The sequence below is a fragment of the Metopolophium dirhodum genome, chromosome 1 (genome assembly GCF_019925205.1).
Source record: "Metopolophium dirhodum isolate CAU chromosome 1, ASM1992520v1, whole genome shotgun sequence".
NCBI classification, from domain to species: domain Eukaryota; kingdom Metazoa; phylum Arthropoda; class Insecta; order Hemiptera; family Aphididae; genus Metopolophium; species Metopolophium dirhodum.
In genome coordinates, this window is record NC_083560.1 from 106,829,251 (window position 1) to 106,846,726 (window position 17,476).

At 29.4% G+C, this 17,476-nt stretch overlaps 1 protein-coding gene across 4 annotated transcripts in view; it reads right to left on the reverse strand.

Annotated features, from left to right (window-relative positions):
- Positions 1-17,476, reverse strand: part of LOC132934785 (acetyl-CoA carboxylase) — a 46,477-nt gene that overhangs the window by 9,827 nt on the left and 19,174 nt on the right. For 3 of the 4 annotated variants that reach the window (XM_061001141.1, XM_061001140.1, XM_061001138.1), the window contains exons 3-11: positions 2,790-2,904; positions 2,523-2,652; positions 2,215-2,333; positions 1,949-2,129; positions 1,257-1,459; positions 957-1,166; positions 558-891; positions 194-356; positions 19-115 (exon numbers count right to left, since the gene is read on the reverse strand). In XM_061001141.1, the coding sequence (XP_060857124.1) occupies positions 19-115; positions 194-356; positions 558-891; positions 957-1,166; positions 1,257-1,459; positions 1,949-2,129; positions 2,215-2,333; positions 2,523-2,652; positions 2,790-2,904 (1,552 nt within the window). Of the gene's footprint in view, positions 1-18; positions 116-193; positions 357-557; positions 892-956; positions 1,167-1,256; positions 1,460-1,948; positions 2,130-2,214; positions 2,334-2,522; positions 2,653-2,789; positions 2,905-13,246; positions 14,766-17,476 lie in introns of those variants that run through there. The other variant, XM_061001139.1, reaches the window with a different exon arrangement.

Consider the following 17,476-nt stretch of genomic DNA (forward strand, 5'->3'; position numbering starts at 1 on the left):
TAACAATGAATTGTGTACCTGGAATGATTCAGTTTCAAGAAGTGTGATTAAATATTCAACTGTAGTTCTGAAATCTCCTCGAATCGACAATTCTTTAAGTGCAATAACTAAATTTCTAATTGACAACAAAATAAATACACATATTATATTTTCAAACCAATATTTTAATTTCTTATATATTTTAAAATCTTACTCTCTAGCTTGTTCTCGGTTTTCTCCCCATGAGAAACAATGCCCAAACTGAGAATCAGCAAATTCGTGTAATCCTCCTGAGGCAGCTACACTGAAGTACCCCCATACATTTTTTGAAGAACGGAAATTTAATTCTTGAACAGTCCCGGAACTAGGCTTAAAACCTAAAACAAAAATGTTATATAATACAATTACATTATTTATACACCATATTATATAACAATGATTATAAAATAGTACATGTATATAACGATTCAGACATTCAATACAGTCATATACTATGATATTATTTCAATACAGTTACTAAATACTTAGTATAAATAAATAACTTAGTATATCAAAAATAATAAAAGATGTTGTTGTACCTTCATCAGGGTTTTCACTAGTGATTCGAGCAGCAATAACATGACCCCATGGATGAGGTTTATGTCTTGGTGCATCGAAATCGATATAACTATCTCCCCAAGCAGATTCGCTATAAAGTAATCTGATGTCTTTAATACAGTTGAGGGCTAATCCCATTGAAATTTGCAGTTGTGCAGCTGGCAAATTCACATCAGATACCATTTCTGTACACGGATGTTCCACTTGCAGTCTAGGATTTAACTCCAAAAAGTAATAATTTCCATCTGTATCGTATAGATACTCAACTGTACCAGCACTAACATAACCAACCATTTTAGCAATGCGTACTGCGGCCTAAAATAAAATATTAAAAAAAATAAGGTTATGAATTAACAACTAAAATAAAAAAATAAAATTACCTTCTCCATTTCTTCAAAAACGCTAGGTTCGGCAATCACTGCCGGGGCCTCTTCAATAATTTTTTGATGTCTCCTTTGAATTGAACAATCACGTCCAAACAATGATATAGCATTACCATATTGATCAGCTAAAAGTTGTACTTCTAAATGCCTAGCGCATTTAGCCAATTTCATTATAAATATTGGTGATCCAGGAACTTCAGCTTGAACCTACAAATTAAGGTTAATTTAAGTTAAAATTTAAAATGTATTCAATCATTCCTAAATTAAACAATTGTTGAGTGTATAACTTTAATATACCTGTTTGTATGCATTTGGGAATTCTTCAGTATTTTCTACTTTCCTTATACCTTTACCACCACCGCCTTCACTAGCTTTAATCATAATTGGATACCCAACCTTTTCAGCTGATACTAAACCTTCTTCAATTGATGCAACACAACCTTTTTTATACAAATCTGGTCCAATTTCAATTTTTTTTCCAGAATAATGTCCAATTACACCTAAATAATATATATACATTTATAAGACAAGTATATATGTAAGTTATTTTAGTTTAAATATGGAGTATAATCTTATACTGTAGATATAATTTGTGTTTCAAAATGAGAATAATTTATTTCAATAATTTGAAATACACATACTTCTTTAATCAAAAAATTGTGAAGTGTGAATTTTGGTCTTAAAAATATGTAAATAATTTAATTTAAAATAAAAATGTTTGTTAAAATGAATTAAATGACGATTTATAAAAATGTCATTTGGTCATGAACAGATATACTTAAACAGTTATACTTATGTAACATTATGAAAATTTGAAATTGTCATAAAATGTGGATCGTCCAAAATAAAGAAACATGTGTTTAAATAAAATATCCTTTTATAGAAAATCATATTTTTTTCTGCAACAATTAAAAATTCCACACAATACCAACATAATACTCTATATATGGATGTGGGAATCTATACTAGTATGTGTACATTAATTCTACCTGAACCAGACCAGGGCAATGTCGGGATTTCAGCAGTTTGTGCAACAATACTCGAAGCAATTTTATCACCGAGAGCAAACATAGCTTTTTCAGGGGGTCCAATAAAAGCAATTTTATTTTTGTCCAACAGTTTAGGTAGTTCTGGATTCTCAGAAGCATGTCCCCATCCAGCCCATACAGCCTATTGTAAATACATATAAAACATCACATCAATATAAATATAATTTATTACATATTTTACTATAATTTTGTAAATACAAATTTACCTGAACTTGAGAACGTATAGCTATATTGACAATGAGCTCAACATTAGCATAATTGTTGTTATTTGTACCTCCAGGTACTGGTACATAGTGATCAGCCATTTTAATATACTCAGCATTTGCTGAAATAATAATAATAATATATATATGACACTATTTTATTCATACACAATACAAAAATATATATATAAATCAACTATACAGAATAAATTAAATAGTAATCTTTTTTTTTACGTATAAAGTAATAATTATTAATTCATTTGGACATAAATCTTCATAAAATTGAATTAGGTAATCATGATAAATAATACCTTTAAGATCTTCTGGTGTAACCATAACTACAAATCGTACAGCTCTTTCATTTCTAAACATTTCATAAGACCATCGACGAACAGATCTCATGCATTTGACTGCAGCAATACCATTGTTAGCAATCAAAACCTGTAATATCGAAATGAAATTAATTATCTTAAACTAAATACCTACTAAATAAAATATAGTAATATTTGAGTTTTAATTTTTAGAATCTACATTTTTAATGGATTGTTAAAGCTACATAAAAATTTATGAACTCTTACCTTGTTTATAACTCGTGTTCCTTTAAAACGTTTTACAAATTCTTCAGGAGTGCTAACATTGAAGTCTTTTTCAGTGAGTCGTTGATGGATCACATTGCCTTGAGACATACTAGGCCTAAAATTGTTTTATAACATATTTTGAGTAAAATATTAATTATATTATTATAGAAATTAGATATATTGGATTAGACATATTTATTTTATAGAAAAAGTAAAGCAGCAATTGTAAAATATATTAAATACAAAACTTTTATACATTAAAGTGTGAATAGCATTTCAGAAAATTTTTTGTTTGCAATTTCGTTAATGAAGTACTTAAAACAAAGTTGTTGATGTTGTACAAGTATTCAAGTTATATATATTACATATTATTAAAAATTATTTAATTATATATTCACTGATATCATAATGTATAACCGCGTTTTGTAATTGTTGTGATATTATAACATTTTATTAAAATGTATTATCTCACTGTGCATTGAAGTCCAAACGTATTTATGAACTCCTTGTTACAGAAATAGTTTAATCGTGTAGTAAAATTAAACTTCAAGTATAAAATTGTTGAAGAAGTTTTAATTAGAATTAGGTACATACAATTTTAGAAACACTGTATCATACTGATAAGTGATATTAAATAACAGCATTAATAACTTAATGATTAAATGAACATATAATTTGAAAAACAGTTCATTTTTAAAATACAGAACTAAAACAAGTACGTACAGGCAACAATGTTAATGTCTTCAAAAAGATGACAGCAAATAATTTACTATATAAAAGTGTGTAATAAACCTGAGTTTGCTAATTATTGTTTATTGACTTACTTTATTGTTCTAGTTCTATGTCCATGATAAGCTTAACAAAGAAAGGGATGGGCCAAGTAATATATTATAATATAATATATATTCTATAATATAAATAACTTTGAATTTAACTTTTCAAGTTTTACTCACAACTATTAAAATTAATATTAACAAATCCGTTTAAAATTGGTATTTTGTATTTTTGTCCATTACTGTACAGTAAATAGGTATATACTGCATGTTACCACCAAATTGTAATTAAATATTTTAAACCTTTGAACTCCTCTAAAAAAAGTATAAGGATCTCAAAATAATGCTGTAGCTTTTTAGTATTTCTTTTGAAACTGGAAATTCGCAAAATTAGTATTGAAAGTGCAATATTCAATTAATGAAAAGATAATATAAAGATTAAAGATTGTGGGACACTTTTTCAGTCTAAATACTACAAGAAAAAAACATTTAAAAACCATTTCATTATGATTTTAAGAAGTTAGGTTATGTGAATTTTGTAAATTATTCGTAAAATCTTGTATTTAACATGTGATTATAAGTATAGATACATTTTTCTTTGTTGAAAGCTTCAAAATAAAATAATCACAGTTCACATTATTTCATAAATTATTAAGATTTTAAGTTTTAATAATTTAAAATAAATGTGCCAATAACCTGTACAATTAAGAGTCAAAAGTGGAATTTCAGTAAATGAGTATATGGCTAGAATACTCGTATACAATATAAAAACTACAAGTTTAGCACAATATTTTCTGAACATGTTTTGTTTATAATTATGACTTAAAAGTAAATCTGATGATACGTTTGTAAAATATTAATAAACAGTGAAGCAATTATAGAAATCTATGTGTGCAATCATTATGTTACCAATATAAAATGTGTTGAAAATGTTCAACAGATAATAGAGGTGTGGTCAGTGAACAATTGTAATTTATCCTTTTAGGGGAAAGAGATGTTTTAATTTAGAATTGCTTAAACATTCCTAAGAGTAAAAATGATTCTTCTGTAACAAAAAATATTTACTATTTTTCTATATATCTAGAGGAGTTTTATGCCTTATTAAATATCTACCAATAGTTTTACTACTGGTGTATTAATATTATCTACAAATTACAACCAAGAGCTTAGTAAGAAAGTAATTTGTACATAATAATAATGTAATATAAGACTTAAAAAAACAACAAAATACGTATGTAAATGTTTGACGGGTATATCTGAATATAATTTTAAGAGAACGTCAACACAAAACTATTTTTTCTCTGTTTGGACGTATAATATTCAAAATGCCAGTTCAAATTTAAGGGATATCAATTTAAACTTAGCAAAGTATGTAAAAAAATCTTAAGAAAACGCCATACCTGCTGTGTTGTCTCCGTCTTACCAATGTTCAACATAACAAATTGTATGTCACAATAATCCATTTAAATCTATTATTTTTAATATTAGAGTGATTTGACTTATTATACATGTATAGGTAAGAACATTATCTAGGTCATCTTCAAGGCTTATGATTTTAATTTTGAAACAATTTATGATAATTTTTAAATTTTTAAAAAATGTAAAATTTGAAATGCTCATAACTGATTTCATAATTAAAATACCAATAATAGCCTTTGAGAAGCCCTAGAGAATAACTAAACTTTCAAATTATAAAATATTTCAATTCACTATAATCTTAAAAATAACCGAATAAAATGGACTATTGTGAACGTACAATTTGGTATGTTGTATGTTTGTAAAAAGGAGGCAACACACGAGGGTATCCTAGAGGGATGTTCTCCTTAACCTTTGAATTAAAACAAGAAACTAGTATGATCCACAGAAATCCAAATATAGCCGGGTGCCTAACCAGTTGTAGACACTGCTAATTTGTTAAATATTCTATCTGCATGTAAATTGCACTCTTATCCAAACCACTTAAAATTACATATTTGTAAGACAATTTTCTAACTAACCTAACCATTTGACACTTCCTAAATGTTGAGATAATTTATGTTAATATAAATTTATGTTTATAATTATACTGATTTACTAAAATTTAATAATTATTGTACTTATTTATGTTACTATAACTTATCATTTAACTTTATTGATATTATATGTTTGTATTAATCAAAAATGTATAATTATATTTTATCTACTTTTTACGCTGACCTTTTATCACAATTTGTAAGAAAAGATTCCGCAAATTATCTTAACTTTTGATTACTATGGATCAATTAATTTTTTAACATATTAAGAATTTAAGATATTAATTTATCTTAAAATGAATAACTTTTTTATCTTTTTACTTAAAAATAAAAAAGTATATAGTTTTAACCAGGCGTTGACTGGTAAAAAGGGCAAACAACCAACATTTTTAGTGCGAATTTATAGTGGGACTACAAATTTGCAATTCGCTATTCGCTAATTTGCTATTGGGAATAGCGTAAAAATATGATAGGTCTTACAATTTACAATTTATAGGGCAAGTATTTAGGTATAGTAGCAATGTATAAAAAGGTCATGGCCCATGGGGTAGCACTCTTGCGCCCCATCCAGTCCCCGACTGGTTGTAACTTGAACCCAACTTGTATTACAATTTTTGAGACAACTCATTATAAAAAACTATAAATTTTAGGACAGTACTCAAGAAATATAACATAATATACCTACCTAATAGTTATACCTACTTTTAAAACTTTATGAGAATAACAAATTAGTCAATTGTGTTATATGAGGTCTATCATATAAGAAATAAATTAATGATGATGCATATTTTACAGCTAAAAGTATTATATTGTAGTATCACAATAAAATAATAAACCAAAAGTATTTATTTTTTTTGTCTCGACTTTAGCAATTCATTAAAATAACAGAAGCTATTGAACCTGTGGACTGAGATGGTTGAAATAAAGAATGGTGGTTAATGCACAAACCAAATTTGAATTTATCACATTTATCTAATATTAATTTACGTCAAGATTTACCTTACCAAACAGTTGTGACAATCAGTGGTGCAAATTTGAATTTATCACATTTATCTAATATTAATTTACGTCAAGATTTACCTTACCAAACAGTTGTGACAATCAGTGGTGTAACCAGGGGGCTAAGGGGGCTATAGCCCCCTCCCCCATTGACTGTGTTGACCTTAGAATTTCATCAAGATTAATAAAAAAAATAAAAAGTTTAAATAAAAGACACATTGTATTTTTTTTGTAAGACTTAGCCCCCCCCCCCCCTTATACAAAATTCTTGGTGACAATAACATTTAACTGGCAGATTACTGCATTAGTGTTAGTTTGCTCAGTACTCGAAATTATGGTAAAATAGTTTGAACACTGGGTTTTTGAACTAAAGATAAATAATGATGTAACTTATGTGGAAACGAGGTTAAACTGGGTTAAGGGAACCTACTTTGTAATTGGATAACTTAACATAAAATTATTACTAATTTTAAAAAAAATATTCACTACTAACTGAAGGATTTTCTTGTCAAGTTAAATCTCCAAACAGTTTTTTCAAGTGTTATTTAGAGATATTAATTTCCCAAAAATATATGGTGTGTATTTATTTTCATAAGAAAAGTATTTTTAAAAGCATACATTTTTTTAATATGACTTATAATTACTTTACTATCTATAATGTTGTATACAATGTATAGTCTTTTTCATAATTTTAGGCAATGAAAATAAATAATTTAACTATATAGAACTAACTCAGAAGCTTATACAAATTTAGCTATCACAAACATGAACAATTCATTTTTTGTTATAGTTTAAGTACAAACAAAAAGAAAATGTATATAAATGCATAAATATATAAATTATAAATTATACATACAGAAACAATTTTAATCAGATAAAAATAAAGTTATTTGCATAGACAAAACACTGTGACATATTCAGCAAGTTAATTTATAAAATTAACTTAAATTGATTATTGGAATTACTTCTTAAGCTGGGAATAGTATAAGAGGGAGCTTATAAGATATAATTTATAAAATGGCTCTTGAAATTAATTTTTTTATGATTTCTAGTACGTAATTGAAATGTTAAGAGTATTTCCCTTACATGAAAACATTATAAATAATGTAACATATAGTACTGAAAATTTAATAATATTAGTGGTATATTTAGAGAAATTTGGTTTTACAAAATAGGGAAAATAACTAGTTTAACATTTTCGTTTCTACATGAAATTGTAAATAATACATTTTTTGAGTTACCTAAATCAAGAATTGTCAACTTTTTTATGTTCCAAATACCATCTATACAAATTTTTAAAAATGTTGTATACCACTTAAAAATATAAATTGTTTATTATTAATAATAATCTTATTTGATTTTCAAAGTCGTGTTTAATGCTATTCTGGTAGAATACTGCTCACTTAAGTAAATAACTAACTGACCAATTTAATTTGTAAATGATAGCAAGAAGTATTTTATTCAACTATAATACAAAATATTAATTTTCAAAACTATAAAGTACCTAAAATTATGAAAAAGTGAAGTTCACCCACATTATTTTTAATTTTAAAACATAATCTAAATATTTTACCCGGTGTCATTGGTTGTGAGACACGGAAATAGATTAAATAAATACCAGTAATGTTAAACAAATATAAAAATGTGAAATATTTAAATACATATTATATACAATTAGGTACCTACTGAATACCCTAAAATATGTCTGGTGATTGAAATAAATTATTGCTACAGATAAATATTTCTTATATTTTTTTCAGAACAATGGCTAATGACTACAAATAGAGTACATATTGAAACCATAGAAACAAAAGAAAATATGTGGCACAAATTTATATTAAGCTAATATAGAGATCATTCAGAATTCAGAATGTTTATTTTTTCACACAATATTAAGAGGACGCCATACCAGCATGTGTAGTCCTCGTCAAACACATAGCATACCAAATGGCAAATAGTACATTCTGAATAATTCATTTAACTCTTTTATGTTTAATTTTAGAATGAATTAATTTATCACCAAATTTAGAAATAAGAATATTATCTAGGCAATGACATATGTTTTTTTTACATTTTATTTTGAAGCGGGTTATGAGCATTTTAAAGTAGTAAATGTTTGTACTATTAACTATGTTATATGTTTGTAAGACTGAAACAACACATGCGGCTGTGGCGTCATCTTGCTAGAAGATGTCAGCACAAAATTTGTTTTCTCTTTCAGACCAAACGATACATCAAACGCTTTCACCAAAAATCGTTTTTATGATTTTTTAGTAATCTTAGAGTAAAATCACTTGTAACGCCATCAAAAGTTTATTTTTCAATGATGTAAAGCGACCTTTTTCGTCCAGTGGGCGGTTAAGTGGAAATCCCCATAGTGCCGGGCTGTAAATGGAAATCCCCAAAAGTGTTGGGCGTACCCCTGCACAACCAGACACTAAAATCTATACCTCAGTCCTTACAAAACATTAAGATGTTATGCCTCCATAGTGCATTACTTTTAATGTGATCGATGAATGCAGAAGCGTGGCAAAAAATAGTATGTGTGGCTCGTGCGGGAAGGCAATTTCAGTCGCGGGCGAAATACAGCTCTCGCCTGCGGCCCGTGCCACACACGCAACGCGCAACTGAAATAGCTCACTTCTTAGTTCTTACCATTGCCACACAATAATATACTATTGAGGGTATTACATATCGGTTTTATGTATTTTCATTATTATTTGACTTTAAAATAAAAATAAATTCTATACATTTAAATTATGTTTAAATTGTTTTGAGACAATATTTAGACAAATCGATATCTCATACCCTAAAAAATAATATTTTCTATCGTTTTTGTTACGGATGATTTTACTCTAAGATTACTCAAAAACCTAAAAAAATGATTCTGCGTGAATGCGTTATGTCTATGTTGCGCGTGGGCGAGAGATAGAAAACAAATACAGTGTAGTGTAACACACTAACACCCTCATAAGAAAATGTCTAAGGTAAGTGTCTAAACACACGAATGTAATATGAACACAATATAGTAACACATATTTTGATATCTCTTATGTCATATTACTTATTCCAATGATAAATTAAGCAATACACACACACATGTATATGATACATATCAAGGTAAATTACAATACCGATTTAGTAAGTAAAGATATATTATAAAATTAAAATAAATAATAAATATTTATTATAAATACATTATTTTAATCAAATAATCATTATTATTATGAATTAAAATGAAAATATTTTAAACAGTTTAGTTGGTAGTGAATATCGAATAACAGTTAAATATTAACGTTAATTATATGTATAATCTTAATTATTTAATCATATTATATTGAATACAATTTCCGGTATAATGTCAAATCCATCTAATTCGGAGTATAACATAATACAATGTTAATAAATAGTTTATTTCATGAACAACCAAAACTAAAACTATTTTTTTTTTAAATAATAAAACATAAATAAATGTGATAAATATTGCTCATAAGTGCAAATTATCTCAACATCAAACTTTGTTAAAAATAAACTTTTTATTTTCACAAACCTCCAATTTCAAAAAAAAAAAAAGTTGTTTTAATAAATAAATTATAATTTATTACATCATTTACAATAAACACAGCTGTTAACTTTTATTTTTCATTCAATGGTAAAATCTACTGATCTCATCAATTATAAACCAAAAATGATTAGTTGACAGTTGAAAAGAAAGATGAGATTCTATGAGATTCCCTTGAACCAATTCGTGCAAGCTAGTGCAGACAAAACCAAAATCAGAAATAAAGAAATTAGAATGTATTAGTTAGTCATAAGCTCATAAACCTTGTCCGTTACTAAGTAACATCATACTTTTTGAATACTGCAATAATAATATTATTATAACTTTTTTAACATTGTTTTTATTAATTCTCAGCCCAGACACCAAACTTTATTGTTAGTGTAATTGATTTACATTTCAAACAAAAATTTCGTTTAATAATGTTGTGATATTGTTGTGCCTTGTCAGTCGACTATAATTAGTAACGGCAATTTTATTTTACCTACGTCAAACGATAACCACACGCCTTACTTATTCTCAACAACATAACATTATTAGCAGTTGTTATTTCCCTTGAATTCATGATATTATATATTTTATATTTTTTTTAATTATATTTTCTTCGTTTCTACCTAGACGATGATAATTGTACATGATGCGAGTATTGCTCAACGTTATTGCAATATACCAAGCATAAACACTAACACTAATGAAGTAATGAATAATAATTTATATTTTTGAAATGATTGAAAAATTTCTGGTTATCCGAAACCCATGGCTAAACGAGAACCGGTTTACCTCACTCACTCACCTACGTTAACCACAATTATTCCGATCAGTTTTTGAAATGAGAAATATATGTCAAAATGTGTGTGTATACAGGTATTCGCAAGGTTTTATTGGGTAAACGTTATAATTTTGTGTTTGTGTTTTGAATTATAATAAACATAAAGATAACCATAATATATAATATTATATTGTAGGTCATATTATGGTGTGCTATGGACTGTGCAGGGTAGTTGTGTGTCTGTGTGTTTACACGAACAACTTGATGCGCTAAAACGTGCTATACCGACGATCAAATACGGTTTTAACGCAAAAAGTCAATGAATTGTAACAACGAAATACATGATAATTATAGGTGCGTAAACACTATAATATTGAAGACAAATTGGCGTTTCACAGCAGTTCAAAAGAAGCGTGAAAACTTGACGATTATTATTCAAGCACTGAAATAATATAAACAATTTAAATATACGCTGTATTATAATATATTTTATAGGACAGCTCAATTATTGCAGGTTGGCGTTATAACGACTGCAGCGGTGTTGGTGAGTATAATATTTTTTGAGTATTGGAGTTCGTTTGAGCCTATATACAGAATGCAGTTGCAGGAAAGTCTACATTTTTAATAAATATTATATAAGCAACTAGGCAAGTTTTAGATGGCGGAATAACAACAAAGTAAAAACAGGCTCGTGGCGTCGTAATAAGACCTGTCGGCTGTCATGTATTATATACATTTTGAGCATAAAACCCGTCCTATACAGCAACAAATTATTATTATTATTATTATAACCGCGACACAGAAACATCTTCTCGACAAAATATCGCGACCGGTCATCAGCGGTGTTCATTTTGCATGACTAAACTAATTTTCAGCCAATTACTGATTTTTTTAAAAAGTGTTTTTCTAAAGAGTATAAAATATTGGTAATATTTCATGTTTACAAAAAATTATAATTTTTTGCTATTTTTTTTAATGATAACTTATAATTTTAATTTCACAATTTGAAGCATTTTATAATACTTTTCTAAAAATGTTGATGTATAATAATATAGAATATTGAAGTACAATATTTATTCTTATTTATAGGCATATGAAGTTTATATGGTGATTCCAATTTTTAAAAACTTCTAGGATAAAATATTTTTTCATATCTGTAAAAATGTAGAGTTATTTATCAATACCAACTTGAAATCGTATTGTAAAACATATATTTTAAAAAAAAAACTCACTTAGGAAATTAGTAAGGCTGATCACGTTACCTACTGTCTTTGGGAACATTTTCCCAATTTTTATCGAATAGGTGTAAAGTATAAGTTGCAGCGTATGAGGTTTTCGTGTGGACGTCATAATGAAGAAAATACCAAAACGACATGTCGAAACGCGCACGAAAACAATGCTCGAATTTGAATGCAGACGACAGAGGGATGTACAATTTATTATAATACATTAATATCCGTGACGGATCGAAATAAGAAATTAGAAAAATTATGTAAATAGAAATGATATTTTCAACTACAGAACAAATAGATTTATGCATCACCGCCTAAATAAATCATTACGAGGTTTGTAAATAGTGTTTACGATGAAAAAAGTTTAAAAAAATAGAAATATTTTGGACACCGTCATCTCTTACACCACATAAATTATGTGACATATACATGTGTGTATTAATGATAGCCATAGACAATATAAATATATATTTAACATAGTTGTGTGTAGGTAGTTATGGTGCGTAAAGGTGTGTGATATGGACCTGAAACCGGGTATTATTTCCAACACTAGTGCGGTATATGCAAGTATATAATATATAACACATAGGTAGGTAAAGGTGCACGTTAATCGAAGTATAAATAAATTAGGTAACATATTGTTATTATTATTATAGATGCCAGTAGGTACTGCAGTTTAATCGTGGAAAGTCATACTGGTAATAATGTGTTTATACAAATTCGGGTAAAAAATAAACTTATTCGGCGAGTGGTCACCAAAGGTGTCGAAAATGCTCTTCATTTTTGAATACGTGTGCCTTTGTTAATATTTGAAAATTATAGTTAACATTTTAAACAATAATATAATAAAGCTTTGAAGCGATAAAAAAACAACGAAACTTCACTCGATGACCGCTTAACGATATTTGTGCGGTAAGGTACAATATAAAAAATATTATACGTCATAAGGGGTATAGGTATAGGAAGACTTCCGATCAAATGAAATACAGTGCACTACTGCGATCCATATATTATAATATATACGATAAAATTAAACGGCGGGCGCGGTTGTTATAATATATTAGACGGCGGCGGTATACGGGCTATGCTGCAGCAGTATGGCAGGACACTTACGTGATGCCGGACTTGAGGTTTTTAATTGATTTCCATTGGGCGATTTCGTGTTTGGACGGCGGCAGCCCGTCATCGTACAGGTGCTGCAGCGACGCCAGGTCGGCCAGCGCCAATTTCGGCCGCGGAGACGGGGCCGCCATTGGTTCCAACTGAATGCAAAAGCCGTCATCCGCGTCATCCGAATCGCCGGCAGCCGTTGACGACGGGTCGTCATCGATGTCCGCGAGTTCAACTTCGTCGCCGGCTGCAGCGACAGATGCAGCGGCAGCAACGCCGCCGCTGCCGAACGTCCGCAGCTCGGACAAGACGAACCGCCTGGAGTTCCTGCGCTGTTGGAGCATCGTTAGGCCGGTGTAACACGCGATCGGCGTCTGTTTTGCACGAGCACGTCACGCGTTCGCGGCAACACGGGTGTTTCAGCGCGGACTTCAGATACGCGGACGAGAACGCAGATAAACTCGTCGTCGCACGTCGATGGTAAAATCGTGACCGCGGCGCCGACGATTGTAGTCGGCGGCAGAGGACCCGCTGCTAAGCAGCCGTCGGTCGGTGTTGTGTGGTGGTGGTGGAGGTGGTGACGGCTTTAGCGATGGTAGTGGTTGCGTAGGTAGTCGAACGCGTTAGAGGACGGTTGTAATTTCGCGTGCGATTTATATGCGATTTATTTTAATATTATTAGAATGACATGTTATGGAAATTGGAGTTAAGCATATAATTTTTGTTTTTTTGATTTCTTTGGTGAACGAGTTACACACCAACTACGTACCAACAGCTCGGTTGGACTGTTGAGACACGAATATCATAACGTACCGCCCGCCACTGCGCAACAATAATTATTGGGCATTTTTGGTCGTAATATTATTATTTATAGACAAGTGCGTCGTGGAGTATATTATTATTGTTATTATTTTTTTTTATAATAATATATATTCACGTCGTTAGGCGTTGTTAATAATGGCGTTACGACAATCGTAATGATAATGATTGACCGTCGCAGCGGTCGTTACGTGGATAGCTAGGTATATAATAATAATATGATCGCTATTATAGAACGATGCAAGGGGATCCCATCGCGGTCGTCGTGCGAACAGCACGCGGCTGCACGCGTCCGTCAAGGTCGGCGACGACCTGTGGCGGTAAATGTGTCGTGCACGCGTGTCTGTTAGTAGGTCTTGTTCTCGGCGGCGATTGTATAACTTTACCTAAATATTATTATTATAAATACACGAGTAACGGCACGTGAGAAACCGAATAAATTATGTTATGAATTATGATAAACGCGCAGACAGGTCGGATAATGTGTGGGATACGAAATAAACCTATATACGATTGTTGTGCAGCGCGGGAGCACATTAATTAATAATTGTTTTAATTTTTAAGGTTTCCGTGATTGGTTTACGTGATTGGTATAAATGTAATTAACGATATTAATGAGTTGCGTATGGCGACCTGGGTACCTGTATTGTGTACTACGGTAGCGTTCCCACAGGTACCTATTCAAATTTCACAAACAGTAGATTAACACAACTGCGACGCAGAAAACACAAGAAATGAAGAAAACGCAAAATGGAATGACTAACAGTTCGCGCGTACGTAAAACAGTCGAACGCGAAGAAGAAGACTGCGGTGTAAAACCGCGATAATATTTAGTTATATACAGTCGATAACGTAAAATAATGTATACATATTGTATGCAACCAGCCACTAGATACACGATATTGCAACGTAGTATATTGATGATTTATGGCACACTGTCGGAAGTCATAATATTTTAATAATATATTATTATCAAATATCATTTACATACCTACTCGACTCGACGGGCGTTATCGGCAAGATACGACAGAGAAACGATGAATAAAATGTAAATTTCGAATCCGCAGCCCCACACTTAGCCACCTCTCCCCAAGATACAAGGTCCGTTTTTACAGCCGTACAACGAAGCTGCCGCAGATTTCGACGACGGGATATGTCGAGATTGCGTATACGGAAAATCAAGTATCGAAGTTAAACTACAAATACAAACCAAACCAGGCTGTTTAATACAGGTAATCTATTATACGTAAAAAATCCGTTGAGATTTTAATTTGATGATATAATATATTACGTAATAATATAATTTATTGGTATATATATAGTTTCATACGATAACGTAAAATAATCTAATGTTAAATAAATATACTATTTAATGTATTTAGATTTCTGCTGCGTCTATATGTATAATATTATATTATTAATGGTATTTGCTACTTTTATATCTTCAGTTTAAAAATCTATCAAATTATATAGCACAAATTAATATTTTATAAATTTAAAAAAAAACGGCATTTGATTCTTACTTTCCAATAATATCGATTATTCGATAGATTTAGATCATATTTTATCTATCATTTTATAAGAAGGATAATAGTTGTATTGTCTCGGTCTTACAGCATATCAAATACCATTTATTGATATTTTAATTTTGAAGTAAGTTATGAAAATTGTAATATTTTACATTCTTATAAGCTTATAACTCACTTTAAAATTAAAATTAAGTTTGATAATAGGCTAATTGAAGCTAACAACACAAAATGTATTCTGTTGAACGAAAATGTTGTAAGACGGGAAGAACACATCCGAGGATAAAGATAGACCTCTAGAACGTAATCGTTTAATCCATTATAACTTTTGATTAAGAAAGTTTCTAATCTAACACGTTGACCAATAAAAATTCTGAAAACGTTGTAAGTCCTCGCCGCCTGTATAAGCGAATGATCAATTCACTTTTTTTAAAAAACTACTGTAGCATCATTTTTATTTTATATTTTAGAAGTACAGAATTGTTCAGATTTTTCGAATACTGTGATGCTGTGGTTAAGAAATTACAATAAAAAAAGTGTGTTCTAGCACTAAGAGCAGAAATTATAATGATATAATAATTGTCTCTGGTAGATAGCTTTACCTGGACAATAATTCGACATGCGACAGTTCACTCATTTACCACAAGTTTTAAGGTCAAAACTCAAAATTACAACAAGTAACAACATAATATATTTTAATATATTATTTACACGCATTCGACACGGCACGAAACATGAATAGGTGTAAAATCAATTAGAGGTTTGAGCGCGGAATGATTTTTGAAAGATGACAATGCAGGCAATGTATACAGTCGTTATTTTAAGTCATAACAACTTTTATTTTGCCTGCGTAACACTGCACTTCACGATCAGATAATGTATTGTGTTGTGCTGCTGCTGTCAGTTACGCATATACTCTTATTAAGGACTTATAAACGAATTAAGTAACGAACAATAATGGGGTCCAGTGTTTAAATATTATTATTAATGTGCTTGATAAGTAGATTCTCGCCTAAACTAATATGAAAAATATTAATAACTATTAGTTATTACATTTGAACTATTTTGCGTTTTAACAATCGCATTATGTTCAAAAAATTAAATTAAATAGAGTTCATAATACAGAACACGAATAACGAAAACGTTAATTCTATTAAGGAAAGTAATCAATAATATTCAAAATTTTTTAGTTCATTCATAATAATTTTTCCCTATATAAATACCAATATTTGATAAATTAGTAAAATCTATTAAATTTTAAATGTTTTATTAAAAAAAACCCCAACATTCTTCACATGCTGGTTTGAGTAAACTTATTTTTGAGCTGTTGTGTTATAATTTATGGTATTAATCGAAACACATTTTTATCAAATACAATTCTAAGGAAACAATACAAAACATATTGATTGAGTAAAATTGCTTGTTTTAAAATGAGTCAATAATAGGTATAAGAAGTGTTATAAGTTAAATAAAAATCTCAATGTTGACTGTAATGTTGTCTATATAAATTCTTCACCGAAGTTAAGTATGTAAGTCATACTTGCAAAATAGAGTAAATAACACATGACGTAAATTATATATAAATCTTAAAATAAAACATCAGACGGCAAACTTCCACTTTAAAAATACAGATAACATGTAACTAAAATGTTAGTTAAAATCAAATAATTACACATAGTTGTAGCAATAAAAATATAATAAAGCAAATGTATAAAGATAAATATTTATCTGTGTACTAAATAATATAATATTTATTATTTTAAAACGGCTCATTTTAATTATTGTATATCGTGTAGTATAATTTACAATCGATTTTCTATTCGTGTTTCATGTAACTTTTAACCACTATTTTGTAAATATGTGTAAAAATATATATCCCGTATTATAC